The sequence below is a fragment of the Phyllostomus hastatus genome, unplaced genomic scaffold (assembly GCF_019186645.2).
Source record: "Phyllostomus hastatus isolate PE091 unplaced genomic scaffold, TTU_PhHast_1.1 phas_contig_29, whole genome shotgun sequence".
Taxonomy (NCBI): domain Eukaryota; kingdom Metazoa; phylum Chordata; class Mammalia; order Chiroptera; family Phyllostomidae; genus Phyllostomus; species Phyllostomus hastatus.
Genome location: NW_025333835.1, coordinates 42,591,787 through 42,612,594, shown reverse-complemented (window position 1 = coordinate 42,612,594; position 20,808 = coordinate 42,591,787). Strand labels below are relative to the sequence as shown.

At 57.5% G+C, this 20,808-nt stretch overlaps 1 protein-coding gene across 3 annotated transcripts; it reads left to right on the top strand.

Moving 5' to 3' along the window:
* Positions 1-1,081: 1,081 nt before the first annotated feature.
* On the top strand, positions 1,082-19,253 carry SLC25A15 (solute carrier family 25 member 15). 3 transcript variants are annotated; one of them, XM_045839202.1, is made up of 7 exons: positions 1,082-1,229; positions 4,103-4,227; positions 9,502-9,760; positions 13,479-13,616; positions 14,571-14,740; positions 15,881-16,039; positions 17,098-19,253. In XM_045839202.1, the coding sequence occupies exons 2-7, from the start codon at positions 4,173-4,175 to the stop codon at positions 17,220-17,222; spliced, it is 906 nt and encodes a 301-aa protein (XP_045695158.1). In that variant the 5' UTR covers positions 1,082-1,229; positions 4,103-4,172; the 3' UTR covers positions 17,223-19,253. The 3 variants fall into 3 exon arrangements, with proteins under 3 accessions (XP_045695158.1, XP_045695159.1, XP_045695157.1); XM_045839203.1 differs by lacking the exon at positions 1,082-1,229 and adding an exon at positions 3,790-3,808; XM_045839201.1 differs by lacking the exon at positions 1,082-1,229 and having other exon boundaries at positions 4,023-4,227.
* Positions 19,254-20,808: the final 1,555 nt, after the last annotated feature.

Below are 20,808 nucleotides of genomic sequence, written 5' to 3'. Positions count from 1 at the left end.
AGATCCGGGTCTATCCTCCTCAAGAAGCTTTCCTGTGGGCCTCACGTGCCCAGTTTGCCCAAGCCAGCAGGCCAGGTCACGTCCTCCAGGACACTGTGACAGGGAGGTTATGCGCCCGGGCCTGGCTCCCACTAGCTGTGTTACACGCAGCTCTGGGCAAGGCCTCGGAACTCCCTGGCTTGTTTCTGTGATTCCATGTTGTTCCAGGAGCTTGGGTTCCCCGGGGCTGGTCTTGGGAGGACAGTCTTAGGCTGTTTTGATGTGAGCCCCCATTTCTCAGGAGGGAGCCCTTGGGTTGTGCTGCAGGTCAGGTGTTTAGGTCACTGGCCTGCACCAAAAACCACTTTATTACATCGGCAATGGTCCAGCACCACACGCAGACAGGGCAGAGAGTTGTCAAAGGAAACGATGCCGTGTTTTGAGGAAGAAAACCCTACCTAGGAATGAAGCCAGAACCAAAGCAGTCCCAGGTGGTGACTCAGTGTTACAGGACAGTGAGTAGGTGTTAGCTGTGCCCTAAGGCCCTGGGGAAAACGGCTTTACACCAGGTGTAGGCAGACTCCTTCGGTCGCACTTTTTAATGAACTTCCAGAGAGCCATGGAAACAGCCTGAAAGATCAGAGGGTTACAGTTTTCATCAGTGGAAAAGGATTTCCTTGGGCAAGGCAGAATGGGCACTGTTTGGGGATGTTTTTAAATTATTATTATTATTTTTTTTTTACCGGCAATAGCGAATTTATTTTTCATCACTTCTTTTCCAGTGCCTGCGCACGCGGTTCTAACTTACATGAGGCCTGTGAGCCCCGGGCGCCAGCAAGGTGAACCGGTCTAAGGACTCCTGTCCGTCCTCCTAACCCGGACGCCAGCCCCGGCCCTTCGGTCTGCTACAGGGGAGCCTCCCGCAGGGCCCCCGGGAACCCCGGGGACGGCCGGGAACCCGGGCAGCGGGACCCCCCCTCCCTGCACCCCCGTGCCCGTCCGTGCCGCCGCCGCCGCCCGGCTCCCACTTCCGCTTCCTGAGCGGGCTCAGCCCTCCCGCCCCGCCCGCCCCGGGCTCGGGCTCGGGCTCGGAGCCCCGCGGGGCCGCCTGCCTGGGGCAGCCCCTGGCGGGGGGGCGGGGCGGGGCGGGGCCGGCCCCGGCCCACGTGGGGGTGGAGCTGCCACCCCCAGTCGCCGAGGCCAAGGCGACTGCAGGAGGCCCGAGCAGGACGCGGCCCGGTGGCGCGGCGGTGAGCGCAGCCCCGGCCTGGAGCGCGCGCGCGCGGGCGGGCAGCAGGGACCGCAGGGAGCCGGCCGGGAGCGGGGGACAGGCGGGCCTCCATTCCCCGGCGGTGCGACCTTCCGGGGCAGCCAGGGAGGCGACAGTGTACAGCACACGTGCCCGGGGACCCGCGGGCGGAGGGGGGCTCTATCGCGGTGCGCGCCCCCTTCCCGCAGGAGTCGCCCGCCGGCCAGCGTTGCCCCCCTTTGCCCCAGGTCGTGTCCCGTGGCCTCGGAGCTCCGCGCCCTCCGTGCCCGATCACTGGGGCGCACCGAGGCGCTTATGAATGGGAGACTCTGGCAGGTTGCTGGGCAGACGAAGAGCTGGGCAGGCGTTCAGAGCTGGGCAGGCGAAGTTGGAAGTCGTGTCCTTAAGCTGTCCCTCGTGCGGGCGAGGATGTTGAGGCTCGCAGACAGGAGTGCCACGCTGGCTGCCTAGCGGCGAGGCGGGTGTGCGTCCCGGCGCCCTTGGGCTCCCGCTCCAGGCGCTGCTGGAGGGCGGCCGTCTCCTGGGCCGGGTTTCCCCTGGAGGTGGAACCTTGCTGCAGAACGCGGCCTCCTCGGATTCTCCCTTCAGAGAAACTCATTTCCCTAGGGAAACACTGAGCCGTGTTGTCAGCGCTGCTGTTTCTCCTGAAGTGGACCTTGGTGTTGTTGTAAGGGGGGATAAAGGGACACTGAAAGGGTTCGGTTTTTATATTCCCGGTGGTACTGAAGGCTGACGAATCCCCCAGGCCAATTGTCTCCCTCAATCCAGAGCTGCGCATTATTTGAACCAATAGCCCAAACTTCGTGAGTTAGTGTGTTAGTTCCCATCACTGTTGACTCTCCTAATAATTCTACAAGTAATTTGTAGGATTTGACGTGTGTAGACTCAGCTCACCTAAAGGGGTTGGGCTCACCCTGATGGCATTGTAGGATCTGCTGTGCCCTGCTAAGAAAGAAATTTCCATTCCGAAAGGAACTAAGGCCCTGAGAGACCACACCGGCTGTGTCCGGTTCGTGTGTCTCCTCCGTGAGGCACAGCCACCGTCCATCCTCCCCTGGGCTCAGTTTTTCCACCTGGAAAAAGGGGACATTAGATTAGGACCTCGATACCCTTCTCCAGACCCCGGATGGCGGCCACCCCAGCGACTGGCACTGCCACTCCGGGCCTGATCCATCACGCGAGATCCTTGTCTTGGGTTTTGAACGTGGTTGCTTTAAGCACTCAAGTACTGGGCTCTGGGTGGTAACGGTTTTAATTTTTTTTTTTTAAGAAAATTTAGATTCTTGATGTCTGGTCATTGGCAACCTTCTTCAGGTGGTTAAGAAATGTTTGGCAGCTACAGTGGTTTTCTGCTGACGTCCAGGAGACGTCAGCGTTCATCCCAGGGTGGCGCTGGGCCCACCCACCCACCCTTCCTGAAAGGCTCACGCGGGTCTTCAGTGTGATGAGGAATAAAAACTGTCCCTTGTGGTGCACAGATAAGCCACTTACACAGTTTGGAAACCACGCAGAACTGGTTGCTGGCTTGGTTACTTTAATACTCTGTCAGGGGTGCCAAACTCATTCTCCCTGGGGGCCACAGCAGCCTCGCAGTTGCCTTCAAAGGGCCAAATGTCATTTTAGGACTGTATTGATGCAACCACTCCTTACAGTTAATCAAGCGCTCGTAGCTGCCGCCGGGCAGAAACAAGGTGTCGGGCGGATAAAACAAGGTGAAGGGCCGGATTCGGTCCACGGCCCTTGTGTTTGCGCCTGTGCTCTATGTTAATGAGCCCCCCATCCTTGTTGTAGCCTCTGTGAAGTCCATGCCTCAGCGGTCGTTGATTTTCATCCAAAGGTAGAGGAGGAGGCTCTAGTGTTTGCACTGAATCAGGGTTTCCAGGAAAGGGCCCAATTATTTAGAGATGTAACAGGTGCCCCAGGTGGATCTTACCAAGCAAATATGGGCCGCGGTGGGGTGGGAGCTGCTTCTCAAAGTGTGGTGGGGGGTCAGGCTGTAGCGGCTCATGAAGACCGGCAGCATTTCTGGTGTCACCTGAGCCCGTCAGCCAGCCTGCCCTTCAACAAGGTGCCCAGGTGATCATGTGCACCTGATGGCGGAGAAGCTCCGGGGGACCGGGTGGCGGGGGGGGGGCGGGGAATGGGTGGGGGGGACTGTGGTGACTACAACCGGAGTTTGGTGCTGTGCTTTGCAATTGTTCTGAGAACTTGTGATGGTCACGGTTCATTATCACATCTTTCCCCCGGGGCTATTTGTGATTGCTCCGGCATTACAACAATACTTTCATTATTCACCATTGTATAGACAGGACTCCCAGCTCTAGGGGCCCAGGGGGCCACCCTGCTGGCGGCAGAGATGGCAGGTCCTCAGACCCAGCCTGTGCCACTGGTAGCCTCCGGTTGTTTCTCCACGCCAGCTGTTCTGTGGCTTTCTCTAGCGGACCCAGCGCTGGCCCTGCCTGCGTTTCCAGCGAGGCTGCTGGAACGATGGTTCCACTCAAGCCTCTGAAAAGCTCGTCGGATGTGGCTTAGGACGTCTGGCTGGCTCACTCATCTGGGGTTTGTTTCCAAGGGTTTAGGGATGGTCGGAATGAAGTCCTCGCACCAGGGACTGCAGCACTGATAACTCAAGGGAAGGTTTTCAGCCTGGGGGCTATTGATGAGGAGGTGGTGGGAGGGTTAAAGAGACAGGCCAATCAGGAGCCGCGCTGGCATTTTGAGCCCGCCCCCTTTGGAGCGCCTTGGAGCTGAGGTCTCAGCTCCCCCAAGTTCAGATCCAGTGCCCAGGCTGCAGGCCCAGAGACAGGCAGGCTGCAGAGGCCTGTCTGATGGTGAACTCTCGCCTCCCCCCAGGGACATGAGGTGGCTGTCATAAGCTTCAGGGAGTTGCCTGCGACGGAGCCCAGCAGAGGAGTGGGCAAACATGAAGTCCAACCCTGCCATCCAGGCGACCATCGACCTCACCGCCGGCGCGGCAGGTAATCCCAGGGAAAACTCCACCCCCTGCCTCAAGTGCTCGCTGCACGTGAGACCGAGGGACGCGTGGTGCGGATATCACCTTTTCACCCCCGAGTCAATACGCCTTAACTCAGCACGAGGCTACTGAAACAGAGGTGTGATGCGGAGTTCTGAGCACGGCAGAAGGCAGAGCAGTTCCCATGGTGCCAGAACTGTGTGAGTCAGGGTGCAGGGCGGGAGGGTCCCCAGTTCACAGCTGGAAAGCATCGCATCTCGGAACGGAGGTCCCTTGGGCCTTTATCACATGGCGTCACATGGCTGGGACATGCAGGGGACTGGTTCTCCCCCAAACCCGGCAGTCTTCAGAGCCCTTACTGTGTAAAAATAACCCCGTGCCCTCCCTCCCGGGAATCCCCGTACTCCCCTTACTACTGTCAGGGAAAGCAAGGGGGGCGCCCTTGAGAAGTGTCATTGGCAGATGAGACTGTCGTTCACTGGGTCGGAAAGCCCCGGAAGGTGATTAATGCGAGGCCCTAGGACTGGCCAGGGAACGGTGGCCCGGGCGCCAGCCCCAAGCCCAGACTTTGGCCCCACGGGGCACAGGTAACTGCTCCCAGGCGCAGCTTGTGACAGACAAGCCACTCTTGAGAAAGAGGACCTTTGCTCGGCCTGACGCGGAGGGCAGCACGGGCAGTGGGTGGCTGGTAACTTGTTCTCCAGATTCCTGTGCCCCATCGGGGCTGGGGGACACTCCAATGCTCAGACTTCCGGGATGAAGACCTTGCCTTGCCCTTGCCCCCCACCCCACCCCGGCACCGATTCCTATCGTGGGTTGTAGCTCCCGAGAGTGGAGAGGCCACGGGGGTGGGCTCCCCACTGTCCCCTTAGGCGGTGGGACCTTGTGGCTCAGTAGAGCAAGTGCACGCAGACAGCCACCTACTCTCATCCTGTCATTCACTTCATTGTACAAAAGAAATTGGGGTTCAGAGGGAAAAAATGTATTTTCCCATGAACGGAAGGTTGGCCACGGCAAGCTAACGCAGAAGCTAGAGATAGCACCTTGCGGAGGCAGGAGTGCAGGGCGCAGGCGCCAGCTCCCAGTCCGAGACCACAGGCGTGTCCCGCCTAAGGAGCAGGGGAAACGAAGGGGTCCTGGTTTCCGCCCCCCAAGCCTTTGCCTGCTGTATGCCGCCAGCCCCTCACCCTGCTGTGACGGGTTCTCCAGCTGCAGCCCCTCAGGCCCCGCGCCCCACCCCGTTGCCTGCCGGTCCCTAAAACCGTGGGACCATTCGGTCTCTGCGGTCGGCGGACATTTCACTGCATGGGAGGTTCTCAGCTTCTGGAACTAAGTGCCCTTCAGTCTATCAGAGATGTCAGATCTGCTGTGAGAGAGCTGAAAAGCCACCTTTTCCCACGGAGGCGTCTGTGCCCCACCGCTGTAAGTTACGGCGCGTCTTAACGCTGTGGATTGCAGCCGCGCCGTTGGGCGCGGGAGGCGCGGTGACTGCCTTTTGCAGAACTGTGAACGCGTACGGGGCTCTCGTCCGAGCCGAGGTGGCCTTTTCCTGGCACCTGTTTCCTGCCCTGCAGACACAGGCTCCCCCTGCTCGGCGGCAGCACTGCCCCGGGTGGTCTGACTTCCGAGAACACCAGGCTCCTCGGAGGGTGGTCTGTGTTCCCCGCGGATGGGCCCACGGGCCCTGAGCGGAGGAGTTTCCGGCGGCGGGGACCTAGAGCGCCCTCTGTGCGCAGTGTGGCCGGGAAGGGGCCGCCCCCACCCCGGGAGGGGTCTCAGTCTTCACATGAGGAGCTGGCAGGGACTGCAGAGAACACACGGAAAAGAGGCCCAGGTGCATTTGTTCAAGTTCGCACAGCTTGATGGGGCGAACGCCAGGCCGAGACCCGGGCTGCTGCGTGCCTTGACTCGTTCTGTCATCCTCTTGGTTTTACTACAACTTAAGGGGCCGACAGCAGCCCCGCAGGGGGGGTTAGTTTGGAGCCTTCGCTGCCCCAGCTCCTTGCACGAGGAAGCCAGTAGGCCTTGGGATTTCCCTGCTGGCCCGGAGCAGGGGGCCCCGAGGGTTTTGCAGTCACAGCCCACCCAAGGACAGGGTTAGCATAGACCACTTGAGGCGCGAGGTGACGTGGGTGCAAGATCCACGGGTTCTTCTGTGCCTCTCCTTTTCCTTTTAAGCAGGCCTCTCCACCAAGCAGTCTTAGTCCCGCTCACCTACCGGGAAGCCGTCCCTCTACCGGGACCGGTCCCTGAGCGTCTGTCTGCAGCCGCTGTAGGGGAGAGTGCAGGAGAGGCTGGGGAGCCCCAGGCAGCGAGGATGGGGAAGGGGCTGGGGAAGATGGGTAACTGGGTCCTGACCCAACCAGGGCAGCTCTCAGAGGTCCGACCGACCGCACTCAGCAGAAGCCCGTGGCAGCCCTGCTGTCAGTGAAGACTGCTAAAACTCACCCTCCCTGCTGTGGCTGGTCCACTGCAGGGTGCCGCGTTTACTTTAACTGGCACCGTCGGGGATCGTGGTCGCTGAAGTGTGTCCTCTCCAGTGCCACCGTGAGATACAAAGCAAAAGCCTCCTCGGAGGGGGGAGTGCCTGGAAAACGGCACAGCTCTCTGTGTTGCTCAGCTGAACGTTTGTCAACTGCCTCCAGGGGGGTTGAGCTTCTCGCCCCCTTGTGGGCGCCCCAGGTAATTCTGGACGAAGGTCCGCTCCCCGATCCTCAGCTCTGCCTGCCCCCTGAGCTGTCCTTCCCCACCGACTCCGTCCACGCCCCGTAGATTTCCCGAGCACCTTGTCATTTGCTGACGCGACTACACCAAGGACGGAAAATCCACGGCAGCGAGCCCGGCGGGGTGTGGAGTACGGCCCGGTTTGAGTGCCGGTCCGGCAGAATCAAATGCAGGGCCAGCCCTGACCACCTGGGAGAAGGCAGAGGCTATTTCCATGTGGGTCAGGACACAAGGTGATCAGACTCTGAGCTCCACGCATGCGGAGAAGTAGTTAATCCCTGCAAATGACTCACAGCTTCCTCACCTGGGAGGTACCTGAGGCCCTGCTGGCCCCCAGGGGTGGGTGCTGCGGGTCAGAATAGTCCTCACCCCCTGGAGGCGGGGCACAGGGAGTGCCTGGCCAGTCTCCTCTGTGTGTGGTCGATTACCTGTGAAATCAGCTTACCTCCCTGGACGGAGGGAGAGCATTATAGCCAGCATTTGAAAAATTCAGTAGCCTCCTACCTTCTTCCTGTTAGAAACGTAACTCTCACAGGTAGGCAACAAATGCGTATCGTAGTAACCTGTCGCATCTGAACCATTTGGGAGGATTGTGTTAAAGTAGGGAAAACTTCCAGTTAGAATAGTAATGCTCCAAATTAAAGGCTTTCTTCAGTGTATCTGCATCTAAGTTATCTAAATTACGTACCGACTTGAAACATTCTGACCTTCACCTCTTCTTTCAGAATAATTTAAGTATCTTGACAGAAGTAGAGTAGTATTTTATTCCGGCCCAACAGTCCCCGGGAGAGAATAACTCTAATGATAGCAATGTGTTAGTAAATTACATTCCACCAATTCAGAATTGGGGATAATTTGATAAGACAGAGCAGAAATATATTACTGCTCTCCTACAAGAAACAAACAGTAGCTCAGAGAAGATCGCGAAGATCATCCTTGTGATTGCTTCAAAGAAGAGATCAAGCCCTGGCTGTGTAGCTCAGTGGATTGAGGTTGGGCTGCGAACTGAAGCATCACAGGTTCGATTCCCAGTCAGGGCACATGCCTGGGTTGCAGGCCACAGCCCCCAGCAACCACACATTGATGTTTCTCTTTCTCTCTCTATCTCCCTCCCTTCCCTCTCTAAAAAATAAATAAACAAAATCTTAAAAAAAAAAAAAGAGATCAAACAGCTCCGGCTCTTTGGAACCACCCATTTCTGTGCTGATAATTAATTGGGGATTATTCCTAGCAGCCCCTCCCCTATCTCCGCCTTCCACAACTGAGCTGGAGTCACTGTGTATGATGTTGAAGTTACGAAATTGGACTTCTTAAATTTCCAAGAAACGTGCTGGGATGACCTTGGTCAATAGCATCATAGAGGTTTCGGGCGTGTGATTCTACAAACTCCATCTGCACACTGCCTTGCGCACACACCACCCACGGTCTGGTCTCCTGCCATCGCCGCATGTCCGACCTCCTTACCCTCGCCGGCCTCCCCCTCCGTCTCCCCTCGTAACCCTTCACACTGTTGTCTGGGCCTGTGCATCTGTTTCTGAAATACGTCATGTAACCTCATGCTCTTCGATTTTGACTGGGCTTTCATAACCTCATCCAGCGGTTATGGCTCCTGGCACAGCCAGGGGACAGCCGAGACTCCGTGGCCTTGCAGAACCAAGGGAAGGTGGAACATTAGCCCGTGGCAGCCCCCAAAAGGCAGCCCCCGCCCAGCACCTGGGGATAGAATAGGGTCGTTTCAGGTCTGTCTTTTCCTTAGGTGCAGACTTTCTCTGGAAGGCATCTAATGCAATTTAGATTTGCTGTATTTAATAGTCTTACAGTACAAAAGCAAGTAAACATGTGGTTTTTGCTAAGCAAAGACACATTTCCTTATCTGTTTACAAATTCATTCCTTATCTGTGTACAAGTTATGTATTGGCACAGTCCAAAGAGAGGCTTTTCTATTCAACTCCTGGGGGTTAAGTAGCCACTCTGTATTCTTCATCTGTTGCCGGTTCCTCTGTTACTGTCCCCACAGCCGTCAGCACCAGGAGGCATTAGGCAAAGAGAAGGGATGGACCCTCCCCCGACTGCCTCCCCCCACCCTTTGATAGGGGCTCACGGAGGAACCGCAGCGGCGGCCCCTGTGTGGAGTCTTCCCCTCCGTTGCTATATTCGGTCCTTGCATGACCCCGACTAGGAGCTGAGGCGGGGAAGTTCCTTTACTGGGTGAGGACCTCAGAGCCCAGCCGGGCTTCAAGCTCCGACCCCTCCGACCCCCTTGCCAGTGCTGCCGCACACGGGCCGCCCCTTTGTATGCGGTGGCCTTGCCTGGGGAGCGCGCATATGTCCCTCTACCGTGCGGCTCCTTCGGGGCTGGGGGGGGCCGGAGGCCATGCACGTAGGTTGTTTACTGGGTGGGTTAGCAGGTTGGGGGGAGCGAGAGGTGAGAATGAGCTGACGCAGAGATCCATGCCAGGGCAAGTCCCCCGACCCCCCATCTCCACTGGGCATCGAGCGGCGCCCCAACACGGCCGCAGACACATGCTACAGAAGACCCCTGTCCCGTTTGCAGGGGGCACGGCGTGTGTGCTGACCGGGCAGCCCTTCGACACCATGAAGGTGAAGATGCAGACGTTTCCCAACCTATACAGGGGCCTCACCGACTGCTGCCTGAAGACCTACTCCCAGGTGGGCTTCCGGGGCTTCTACAAGGGGACCGGCCCCGCGCTCATCGCCAACATCGCCGAGAACTCGGTGCTCTTCCTCTGCTACGGCTTCTGCCAGCAGGCGGTGCGGAAGGTGGCGGGCCTGGACAAGCAGGCCAAGCTCAGGTGAGTTGGGGACGCGGGCCCTCGCTCCATGTGTTGCGGAAGCCATGTAAAACGTTGTGAAGAGTTTCTTTTTTGAAAAAGAACCCCTTTCCTTCTGACCATGAATGCCTCGGGGCTGCATCGGAACGCACGTCTGCCTCACACTGGAGGAGGGCGGGCCCTCTGTGCAGAGGGAGCCTCCCCCGGAGGGCTGGCGTGCCGTGGGAGGACGCTTTTCAGATGCTGACGGTGCAGCTGCTTCTCTTGCGGGCAGACGTGCTGGACAAAAGCCATGGATGCCACGTGCGGCCCGAGCTTTAGGTGCTACTTTGTCGGCCAGGTGGGTCTGAGGAGAAACGCAGACTTGCAGGAAGGGTCAGAAGCATCGGAGAAAATACAGGGGAAGCTTCTGTGGCCAAGCCTGCCCCCAGACATCGGGCTCTGGCTTGCGTCCTGGCACCCCGGTCACTAAATTATACACACACTCCAAAAAGGATTCAGAGCCCTCCAGGACTCTGCACCGTGCCTCCTTTGAACACGGATGTGTTTGAAATAACTCAGAACCGTTATATTAGCCTCGTGGCTGCAAAGGGCAGGCGTCCTGGTGGTCTGGGTAGGAATTTGAAATCCCGTTGCAACTGCGGGGCCCACGTGACTAACACAGGTTCCTTTGCTGCAGAAATGTTCTCTCAGAGGCGCCTGGGGGCCCACAGACGGCCAAGTTTACAGGGGGGAGGTCTGTCTCAATGGACGGAACCTGTTCTCTAGAGGCTGGGGGTGGGGCGAGCTCCTTTGGGGAGACTCTCAGTGTGGGGCCGAGCCTGGACCCTGGGGCTATGCAGCACAGAGGGGTCGGGAGGAAGAGAGGAGGTGAGGAAAGCAGCAGAAGGCGCACCAGACTGACGGGCAGAGCCCATTGTGACTGCAGCTCCTCCCACTCGGGAGAGACGGGGCCCTGCGAGGCGGCCAGGTGGGATTCTAGGGCAGCCCTGCAGTAAAGGCACCTCCTCCCGCCCTTGGCCTACACCAGCCCTCTATTCTGGTTTGGTCTCAGAGTCTTCCTTGTCACCTTGCAGATCAGAGCTGGCTTGTCCCCTGTCGGGGAAATGCTGCTCAGTGTCTCCAGAGCTCCCACGGGGTGAGGGTCCGGAAAGCGGGGGCTCCAGCCTGCATCCTCCGAGCCCCCCTCACCCCGCCGGGCAGTCTCCCCCTCAGACTGCAGCTGGGGCCCGGGGTGGTCTCCAGGGGTCAGGTCCAGGGGACAGATTGGGGAGCAGAGCAGTGGAAGGCAGGAATGCCTGCAGGAGCCCCGTGAACTCCCGGCGGCTCTCGGATCCCGCGCTGCGGCCAGGGCTGTCCTCTCCTTTGACCTTGGACTGGATGGGGTGCTTGACCTTCCAGGGCAGGACTGTTCCGGAACACGTTTGCTGAACCGGTGACAAACAGTCGATTCTTACAAAATCCCATCCTACACCTGTCGCCATTTCAATTCCGGCTCTAAACGCCCACGGACTACCTCTGTGCCCCGGGAGATGAGGGTGCTCCTTAGAACGCCCGAGTCCCCGCAGATCGGGTCTGGACTGGCGGTCTTGCAGGCGCCCGAGCCACGCCTGCGTCTGAGATGCGCTGGGCGGCCCCACTGACCACGCCCCCTTGTTCCCGCAAACTCGGCAAACCTGTTCATGACCTCGTCTGCAGGCTGGCCGAAAGACGGCAGAAATCATCTGAGGCTTTGGTTTTGCCAACCAGGGGGGAAGCGGGAGTGGAGTGGGGAGGAATGGCGGGAGTGGAGTGGGGAGGAATGGCGGGAGTGGGAGGCAGTTCCCACACCCGGAGGGCTGAGTCCGAGCCCAGCCGTGCCCCCGGCCGCCCTCAAGAAGCGGTCTCATGTCCCGTTCTCTGGATCAGAGGAAGGCCAGGCCGCAGGCAGTGTCTTCCTCCTGCGAGAAGGCGGCGTGGAGCCTGCCTTCCGGGACCTGACTCCTGCCGTGCACCCGGGCGAGGCACGGAGGCCAAGCCCCACCGGGGATGGGATATCGGGGCCCCGACAGGAGGTGGCCCTTGATTTGTCCCTGAGGTTTGACCACAGTCTGTGTAACTATCCGTTTATTGTAACTTGAGGACAGCTGAGTGTGGTGGGTGTGTGAAGGTTTGGCTCCTGCAGTCTGCGGAAACATCGCAAGGGCCTCTCTGTGCCTGGGGCAGTGAGCTGAGGGGGGCCTCTCCTGGGGCATTTGGGAATCCGGGACTGGAGACGGGCTGGTCCAGAGACAGCAGGATGCCGGCATTTAACAGGGGAGTGTCACAGAGCCGCAGTCCTGCTGGGGGCAGGCAGCTCTGTCCTTCCTGCCCCCCCCAAGGGTCATTTGCCCCCCGTGCCAGGGGTGCCGTCACGAGAAGCACTGTCTCGGGGCAGAAAGGGTCGTCTTTTCTGCCCCCACAAGCTCTCAGAGATGTCTTCCCCACAGTTTGTTTTTTTTTTAAAGATTTTATTTATTTATTTTTAGGGAGGGAAGGGAGGGAGAGAGAGAGGAACATCAATGTGCGGTTGCTGGGAGTCATGGCCTGCAACCCAGGCATGTGCCCTGACTGGGAATCGAACCTGCGACACTTTGGTTCCCAGCCCGCGCTCAATCCACTGAGCTACGCCAGCCAGGGCTCAGAGTTTGTTTCTTAGACTGTCCCCTTCCCCACAGTCTTGAACTCTGTCGGATTCCGGGTCACAATCCACCGGAGACTGGCTGGTGGTGCTGACGGACGCTGGCCGAGGAGGCGAACGCTTCTGTGTGTGTGTGTGTGTGTGCACGCGTGCGAGTCCACGCCTCCGTTTGCACCCACGCCCAGCTTCGCCGTTTTACCTGCAGCCGGCGGGCTTGCCGACTCACGCGGGCTTTCGCCTTCTCCCCTGGGCCCTGTGTTGCCGGGGCCCGGAGGTCATCAGCTGAACTCAGGATCTTTTTGGAGCAAGCAACTTTTTGGTTAAAAATTTACCCTGGATTTTCATCTGGGGCAGTTACCGTCTGTGCTTGCCCAGTTGGATGTTGGCCCCAGAACCCAGCTGCGTCTAAAGCTCAGTGGCGAATACACTGACCGGAGCTCTCAGTACTCGTGGTGTACGTGCGTCCGGGCGGTGGGACTGGGTCTGTTCTCCCTCCTCCCCGTGTGGTGTCCCCGTGTGGTGTCCCCGTGTGTCTCAGCTCTGGCTGCCGTAACTAAACGCCGCTGCCTCGCTGGCTGAAACAACAAACACTTGTCCCTCACACGTCTGTCTGGAGGCTGGAAAGCCCAGGAGGAAGGTGCGGGCCGGTGCGGTGTGTGGGGAAGGCCCTCCCCCTGGCCTGCAGAGGGAGGGTGCGAGCCAGCTGCTCTCTGGTCTGTTCTGTTAGGGGTTCTGACCTCCACCCTCTGACCTCATCTAACCCCAATCACCTCCCCGAAGCCCCCATTCACACACCGTCACAGTGGGGTTAAGGCTTCGACATAGGACTCTGGGGTCGGGAGACACACATTCAGTCCACAGCCCTGTGACCCATACACAGAGTGCAGGTCTTACGGTCCGGCAGACCCGGGCGTGAATCCTCGAGTTGCCACTTGGCAGTGGTGTGACTTCAGGCGCATGACTGTCCCCCACGTGGAAACTGGTGTGTCGCCGTCCACCTCGCAGGGGTGAGGGGGTCCTCAGGTGGCACCGTGTGTCTCTCTGCTCTCACCCGCGTGCTCCTGTGCTGTGTGCTTTCAGCGACCTGCAGAACGCCGCCGCCGGCTCCTTCGCCTCTGCGTTCGCCGCACTGGTGCTCTGCCCCACGGAGCTGGTGAAGTGCCGGCTGCAGACCATGTTCGAGATGGAGACGTCGGGGAAGATCGCCAGCAGCCAGAAGTGAGTGCCCCCGGGCCCCAGCAGTGTGTCCTGCTGCCTTAGCATGCTGAGCATTTTGTCATTTCGTATCATACTAAAATTTAGTAGTAGACAGAAGAGCAGATGTATCTACTGCAAACTATGGTGTTTCAAAAACATTTTCCCCACCAGCTGGAGGATAATTTCCTGAACGGACTGTCTGTGATGTTGAACACCCCACCCCACCCGACAGACAGACCTGTGATACCCCAGAAGTGGAGAAGCCGGGAGTTATACCCCTTTCGGCCTGCATGTATAAGGCATGACCCCCCCGCCCCCCAGCCATGTTGGGAGGCACATGGCTGGCAGCTTTGGTACCGAGAGCTGAGCCTTCACGAGGGCTAGTTTGGACCCGGAGGTGACTCTTTGGTGCTCGTTCCCAGGGTTCACATGGGTGTTCAGGCTGGTCAGCCTGGATCCTGGTGGTAACTTCCTTTAACCACCCCCACCCCCACCCTTCAGAGCCCAAGTTCTGAAAACCCATGGAAACCCTCCTAAGCATAGCTCTCTTCAAGTCCTTTTTTTCCCATTATCATTTGGGCATTTGCTACCTAAGGGGCTGGGCCAGAAGAATACCATTTATTTTTGCTGCGTTTGGATACTCTTTATTGTATTGTAATTGCACTTATTCACTGTCAAGAAAATGGGTATTAGCTCTTTTACATGGTTGATAGTAGGTCTTCTAAAAATGTGTTAACCATTTTAATAAGATTTCCCTCCTATAGAATAGCTCAGGTGATACATCTTGTTAGGAAATGTTTGTATCTGTGCTTCCCTGGGTATGTCCTTCCCACAGAAGCCTTTGGTTCCCAGCATCCCGGTGCCTCTGTGTCATAAGGTCAGCTGCGACCTCCCTGCAGCTGGACCGGGCTTGCTGCAGGGGCGCCTGGGGTGCCTGGGCCGTCTTCAACGCTCTCTCCCCCTGCCTCCTCCCAGCACAGTCTGGTCTGTCGTGAAGAGCATCCTCAGGAAGGACGGCCCCTTGGGCTTCTACCATGGACTCTCAAGCACTTTACTCCGAGAAGTGCCGGGCTATTTCTTCTTTTTCGGCGGCTATGAGCTGAGTCGATCGTTTTTTGCGTCAGGGAGATCAAAGGATGAACTAGGTAATGCGCTTGCAGTGGGTGTGCCGAGGTGTGGTCGCTGGGGTTCCGGTTCTGTGCATGCCCCCTGGCGCTGGTGTTTTCCGGACACTGAGCAGCCACGCGGCCCTGGCAATTGCAGGCGCCTTCCTCTGGGTGGCGCTGGCGCTGGCTGGGTGGCCCTGGGCTGGGTCATTGTCTCAGGACCGGCTGAAGCCCCGTGCCCTGAACTTCTGTGCTGGAATAACATCCGTTAAATATGTTCTGGCTCCATTTCGGGGGCGAGGAATGACAGAAATTCCTCTCCCTATGGGAAAGCAGCCGTACATGGGGGCGTCACCTACAAATCATCTTGCAATAAGCTTAAAACGTGGTAATAAATCTTGCTAGTGTTTTGAGAGCAGTGGACTCTTATTGTCCTCTCCAGCTTTGTTCTGTTTCGCTGCTGGACACCGCTAGCGAGGTCTGGCTCACACACAGGTGATCGCTGTTTTCTTTCTTTTTTTTTGTTTTTTAAAGATTTTATTTATTTATTTTCAGAGAGGGAAGGGGGGGAGAGAGAGAGAGAGAGAAACATCAATGTGCGGTTGCTGGGGGCTGTGGCCTGCAACCCAGGCATGTGCCCTGACTGGGAATCGAACCTGGGACACTTTGGTTCACAGCCCGCGCTCAATCCACTGAGCTACGCCAGCCGGGGCTGTGATCACTTTTTTCTTAACCTATTCAGGGGCGAGTCGAGCTCCCAGGTTTACCTGTCACGTTTAATGAGACATCTGGGGGTTTTCCTGGTCAAGGAAGCGTCGGGGCTGTTGGGCTTGAAAGTATTAAACTACTTCAGAGCGAGATCGTGGGACAGAGACCCGTGTTTCAGTGGTCTCAGCGGCATTCCTCCTGGGAGGGCATTGCCACTGCTAGGAGCCAGAGGGCCACCGTGCCACAGCGACCAGCCCATAGGCGACCCTCCCTAGGGCTTCCCGTCCTGGCAAGACGCAGGGCCGACCGGCCCACCACACTGCACGAGGCGTGTGCTCTTCCAGCCCTGACAGGCGCCTGCAAGCACTGTGCTCCCCAGCACTGGCCAGGTGCAGCATCTGCGCCTGGCTGCAGCCGCTGCCCCGACCTCCGGCCGGGTCGCACCAGCTGTTTGCCCGTGTTCTTCTCTAGGCCCCGTCCCCCTGATGTTGAGCGGCGGAGTGGGTGGCATCTGCCTCTGGCTCGCTGTGTACCCGGTGGACTGCATTAAGTCTAGAATTCAAGTTCTGTCCATGTCTGGAAAACAGGCGGGGTTTATTGGAACCTGCATCAGCATCATGAGAAACGAAGGTGAGTCCCCTGCTGGCCCCCCAGTGCGCGGGTACTCGGCGATGGGTGGTGTGGCTGCCGGGCACAGAGGTGTAGCGCCGCTCCAGGCCCTGTCTCTGTGCCTTTCTGGCACTGTCCTTGGACTGGTTTCCAACCCCCTTTCTTTAGTTTGCTCTTATCATTCTTGAGAGTGTGTAAAGTTCTTACTCCTAACCCCTGGGCCAGGCACCTGCGAGGATTCTTTGTTCTAAAGAGCCTGGAGGGACTTAGAAAATCCAGACTCTGTTTCAGGGGACAGAGGTTCTGAAGTTAGCAGCGCTCGTTCTACGTCACCTGGGTCTTTTCAGAGGACGGCCCCGAGTGAGCCACTGAGGGGTTTACAAGGACGTGCAGCATCCTCAGTCCTGAGACTGCTGGGGTTAAACACGCGCTAAGCACCTTCTGAGGGTGACTTTCTATCAGTCTGTAGAGTCAGGTGGGAGGATGAAGAGTTTCTGCCTACTATTCATATAAGTCGGTTTTATGCTACTAGTGAGCGAAGAGCTGTGAACTCTTCTGCCTTGGTTTTGAAAGAGAGAGCATAGGAAGAGTGGGCAGAAACTGTTCGATTTGCGTCCCGAGTACAGACATCTTACACATTACTAATATTGCAGTAACCCTTCTTTAAACTTACATTTACTTCATAGTTTTGCAGAGCTCTTCCCCCTCCCGTGTCTGATGGGAGCTCCATCACCACGCGGGGCAAGGCTGACCCTAGAGACGGTCTCTGGCTTCGGCGTGCTCTTCCTGTGGGCCCCGTGCCTCGAGGGGGAAGCCAGGATGGGGGGGGAGGGGTGTTTCCTGAGCGGCGACCGGCTTTGCTCGGAGACCTGACACGGTCCAGTCTCCTGTGGCCCGTTCCAGCCCGCCAGTCCAGGGGAACGTGGACATGAGCCCTTTCACCGTGTGTCGGTCTTTGACGCCACTGCATGGACTTGGCGCTCTACAAACACGCTCTGCGGCTTCGAGGGGCATCTCCGAGGGAGGGGGCATCTCCAAGGGAGGGGGTCTCAGCGCTGGCCCACTCTTTTGTCTCCTAGGAGTACTGGCCTTGTACTCGGGACTGAAGCCCACCATGATCCGAGCGTTCCCGGCCAACGGGGCGCTGTTCCTGGCCTACGAGTACAGCAGGAAGCTGATGATGAGCCAGTTCGAGGCAGACTGAAGCGTCCCGGCGGGCCCGGGCCCGAGGCCAGGCACTGGAGGACTGCAGTTCGTCTCAGGGCCGCCTGGAGTACAAGACCAACGTGCAACTGTTTTGATTTCAGAGCATTCTGTTGTTGTCTTCCGTTCCTCTACCTTCAATGTTACACTTCACGGAAGGACCTCTGTTTTGCATCCTTTAATTTCTGCCCGTAATTGTACCGAAATGGAAAAGTTGCTGCTCTTGTCTGCGGTAGGACCTACAGGGTGAGCCTCTGGCCCTCTGTAGCTAACCCGAAAAGATAAGTACCGCTGTGTCGGGGATTTCGCACAACTGGACACCCACACGTAGTTTGGATGCTGTGTGTCATGAACAAGGCACAGTTTTGTTTCCCGGTTAATCTCAGATCACACCAGAAAACCCAGAGGTAGCCGCGCTCCGTGAAGATGTTTACCCGTGATTACCCCTTCTAGGTGTAGGATCCCTCTTAAAATCCACTTACCATATGCTCTCTACCCAGTGGTTCAAGTTTTAAAAAGGGTTCCCATGGTGCTTGAAAACCAAATAGCCAGCTAGATGTCAAGGAGCCGAAGGTATATTATACCTGCAGGCTGACGCGGCTTCCATGTTTCTGGTTCAAGTTTCAGAGCAGGCATCCGGGATTTTCCCGAGACGCGCTGCTGTTGAAGCCGTGCCGTTCACTTTCTGGGCGGGGTCCTCTTCTCCCCTCCGACATGCTGCTGGCTGTGGCCCGAGCATCAGGCCTGCGGAAGCCCCGTGGCCTCCACCTGGGCCGGCTTCCTTCTCCCCAAAGAGCTTCTCCTCGGCCTGGCTCTGGGTTAAGGGCCTGGCGGGAGGGGGCCGCGCTGCCCCTTCATGCTTCGTGAAGACCTTGTGGCTGACACCAGCCCTGAGCTTCTGTCTCTGGGTCCTGGCCTGGGTAGGATTCCAGAGCATTCCTTCGGGCCCCTTCGGATCACTCACTTGCTGCCTCCACCAATTGCAAACCCTCCCAGGGAGTCGAGTGCCAAAGCCAAGAGTAGCCCTTGTCCCCTGTCCGGTGGCGGCGGGGTGGCAGTGCGCGTGGGTGGAGTCCTCCCTTCAGAACCAGACCAGACGTAGCGCATGCACGCCCTCAAGGGTCCCGTCAGGGCTGACGCCCTCTCAAGTCTCTCTTGGGGTCCGTAACTCCTTCATCGCGCCTCCCGCAGTGTGCGGCCTCGAACATTCGGCGCTGGCCGTCAGCGAATTGTAGTGATGACGGCAGATGCAGTGTGACTTTCTAAGCAACGAGACAAGAACAGTAGCTTTGACTGAGCTACACCTCGATATATGCGTGTACTAACACAACGACAAAACCCTCGTCCCTTTGATGCCCACGGACGTCGGAGCTTGGGGACAACGGGCTGCTGTTCTCTGGCCACCTGAGCGGTTCTCCGTCCGAACGGGCTAGAAATGAGGCAAAGTGGGAAATGAGACCGGATTCCGGCAGGAAGCAGACGGCTCCGGGCCCATGTCCCCCTGCTGGGGGCTCTGTCGGCCTGTCGGCCTGTCGGCCTGTCCCAGCGCCCTTGGCAGCAGACCCCCGTGTCCTCCCTTGAAGGGTTGACTGCATGTCTCCCACGGAGCCGGCCTGAGGCGGGGAAGGGGAGTGGGGGCGAGGCCAGGGAAGTCAGGGGGAGTTCTTCGTTGTTCTGTGTAGCTCGCGGTTCAGCATTTGCGTCTAATTTGTGCCATTTCAGAGCTGTACTCCAGACAAAAATACAGTAACTTGAAATTCGGTGTTTAGAAAAGTTCTGGTGTTCTGTATCATTAAATTATTTGCCTAATGTCCGAGCCGATGAGGAATTCTTTGCACGCACTGCAGTTCAGAAGCTCAGCTCAGTAGGACTCCTGTCTCCGTCCACCTGGCCGCGGAAGCGCCGTGTCGGGCTTGGCCGGATGCCGTTCTGTCTTTTAAAATGGTTAAACCTCTTGCTATTAAGTTTTAGATCATTCTGTTCCACCTGGGTTAGTAAAGTCTGCTTAAGAAAGCCAGTATCGTCCTGATAAGTTCTGGTGTAAGTTTCTTGTGCTCGAAGAACCACGTCGGGTCCTAACACAGCAACCCCCGGGAGACCCCAAGCAGATTTTCTTTCCGTGAGGGGGAGCAGAAGAGTGTGGCAACTCACAGCCGGAAACTGGGACGGATCTTGGAGGGTTGGGGAAGAGAAACCCCAACTGCATCTCCCTAGATCAAAAGGCAAGATTCTGACAAACTGGGGGTTCCAGTACTGAAAAGGGCAGTTCTTACTCTGTACTCTGGAATCCTCCCCAGAGCCAGGAAAGCATTTTCTCTCTGTTCAGCGAAGCCCGCCTCCTGACCCGCACTCTGCGGATTAGCGTGGCAGGAATTTAAAGGGCACAGCACAGCCTGTTAGGCCACACCTGTGTTCCCCTAACACCGATGAACAGAGACTGACACAGCTGTAAGGTGGGAGGAACCCGAGAGCGTGTCCTCCCGGGTCCTGCCTGCAGGGAGCCCGGGTAGGCAGAGCGGAAAGATGGCTTTTGTCAGAAGCGCGACAGGGATACTTTGTGGGATTTTTTGAGGACAAAGAGCACACCTGCACCTGGGCCGCCCGCCAGGGTTGACGGTGATGGTGGCTCGGGCAGCCCAGGGCTCCGCTGCCCTCCGTGCCGCTTGGCCCCCACCAGTCCTTCAACCCTTCTCCAGTTAAGGTGTTGCCCCAAGACACTCCCCTCCTTTTAAAAACTACCTGCTGTGGACTTCCAGCCAAGACGGAGCTGCAGGCAGACACACCGTGCCTCCTCGCACAACCAAAAGAAGGACAACACCAATTTCAAAACAGAAGACAACCAGAACTGCCAGAAAATCAAACTGTATGGAAGTCCGACAACCAAGGAGTTAAAGAAGAAACACTCACCCAGACCCAAAGGAGGGGTGAAGACGGGCAGCCAGGTGGAGGGGACTTGCAGTGAGGCGGCGGCTGGCAGACTGGGGGTCCCAAATCCACATGCAGATAAACTGGGAGGAACAACTGGGGAGCAAAACAGACTCACAACCCAGGGCTCCAGGGGGAAATAAAGCCTCAAATCTCTGACTGAAAACACCTGTGGGGGTTCCAGCAGTGGGAGAAACTCCCAGCCTCACAAGAGAGTTGGTTGGAAAGACCCACAGGGTCCTAGAATGTACATAAAACCCACACACCCAGGAACCAGCACCAGAAGGGCCCTGTTTGCTTGTTGGCATCGGCGGAAGTGACTGAAAGCCAGCAGAGAGAGGAGCAAGTGGCACTGTTCCCTCTCAGACCCTCCCCCACATACAGCATCACAACGCAGCCATGACCCTCACCCCGTAACACATATGTCAAGACAAAACAAAAATGGCCCAAACGAAAGAACAGATCAAAGCTCCAGACAAAATACAACTAAGTGACAAAGAGATAGCCAACCTATCAGATACACAGTTCAAAACACTGGTTATCGGGATGCTCCAGGAACTCTCTGGGTACTGCAACAGCATAAAAAAGACCCAGGCAGCAATGAAGGTTGCATTATATGAAACAAAGAGAAATCTACAGAGAACCAACAGTGATGGGAAGGA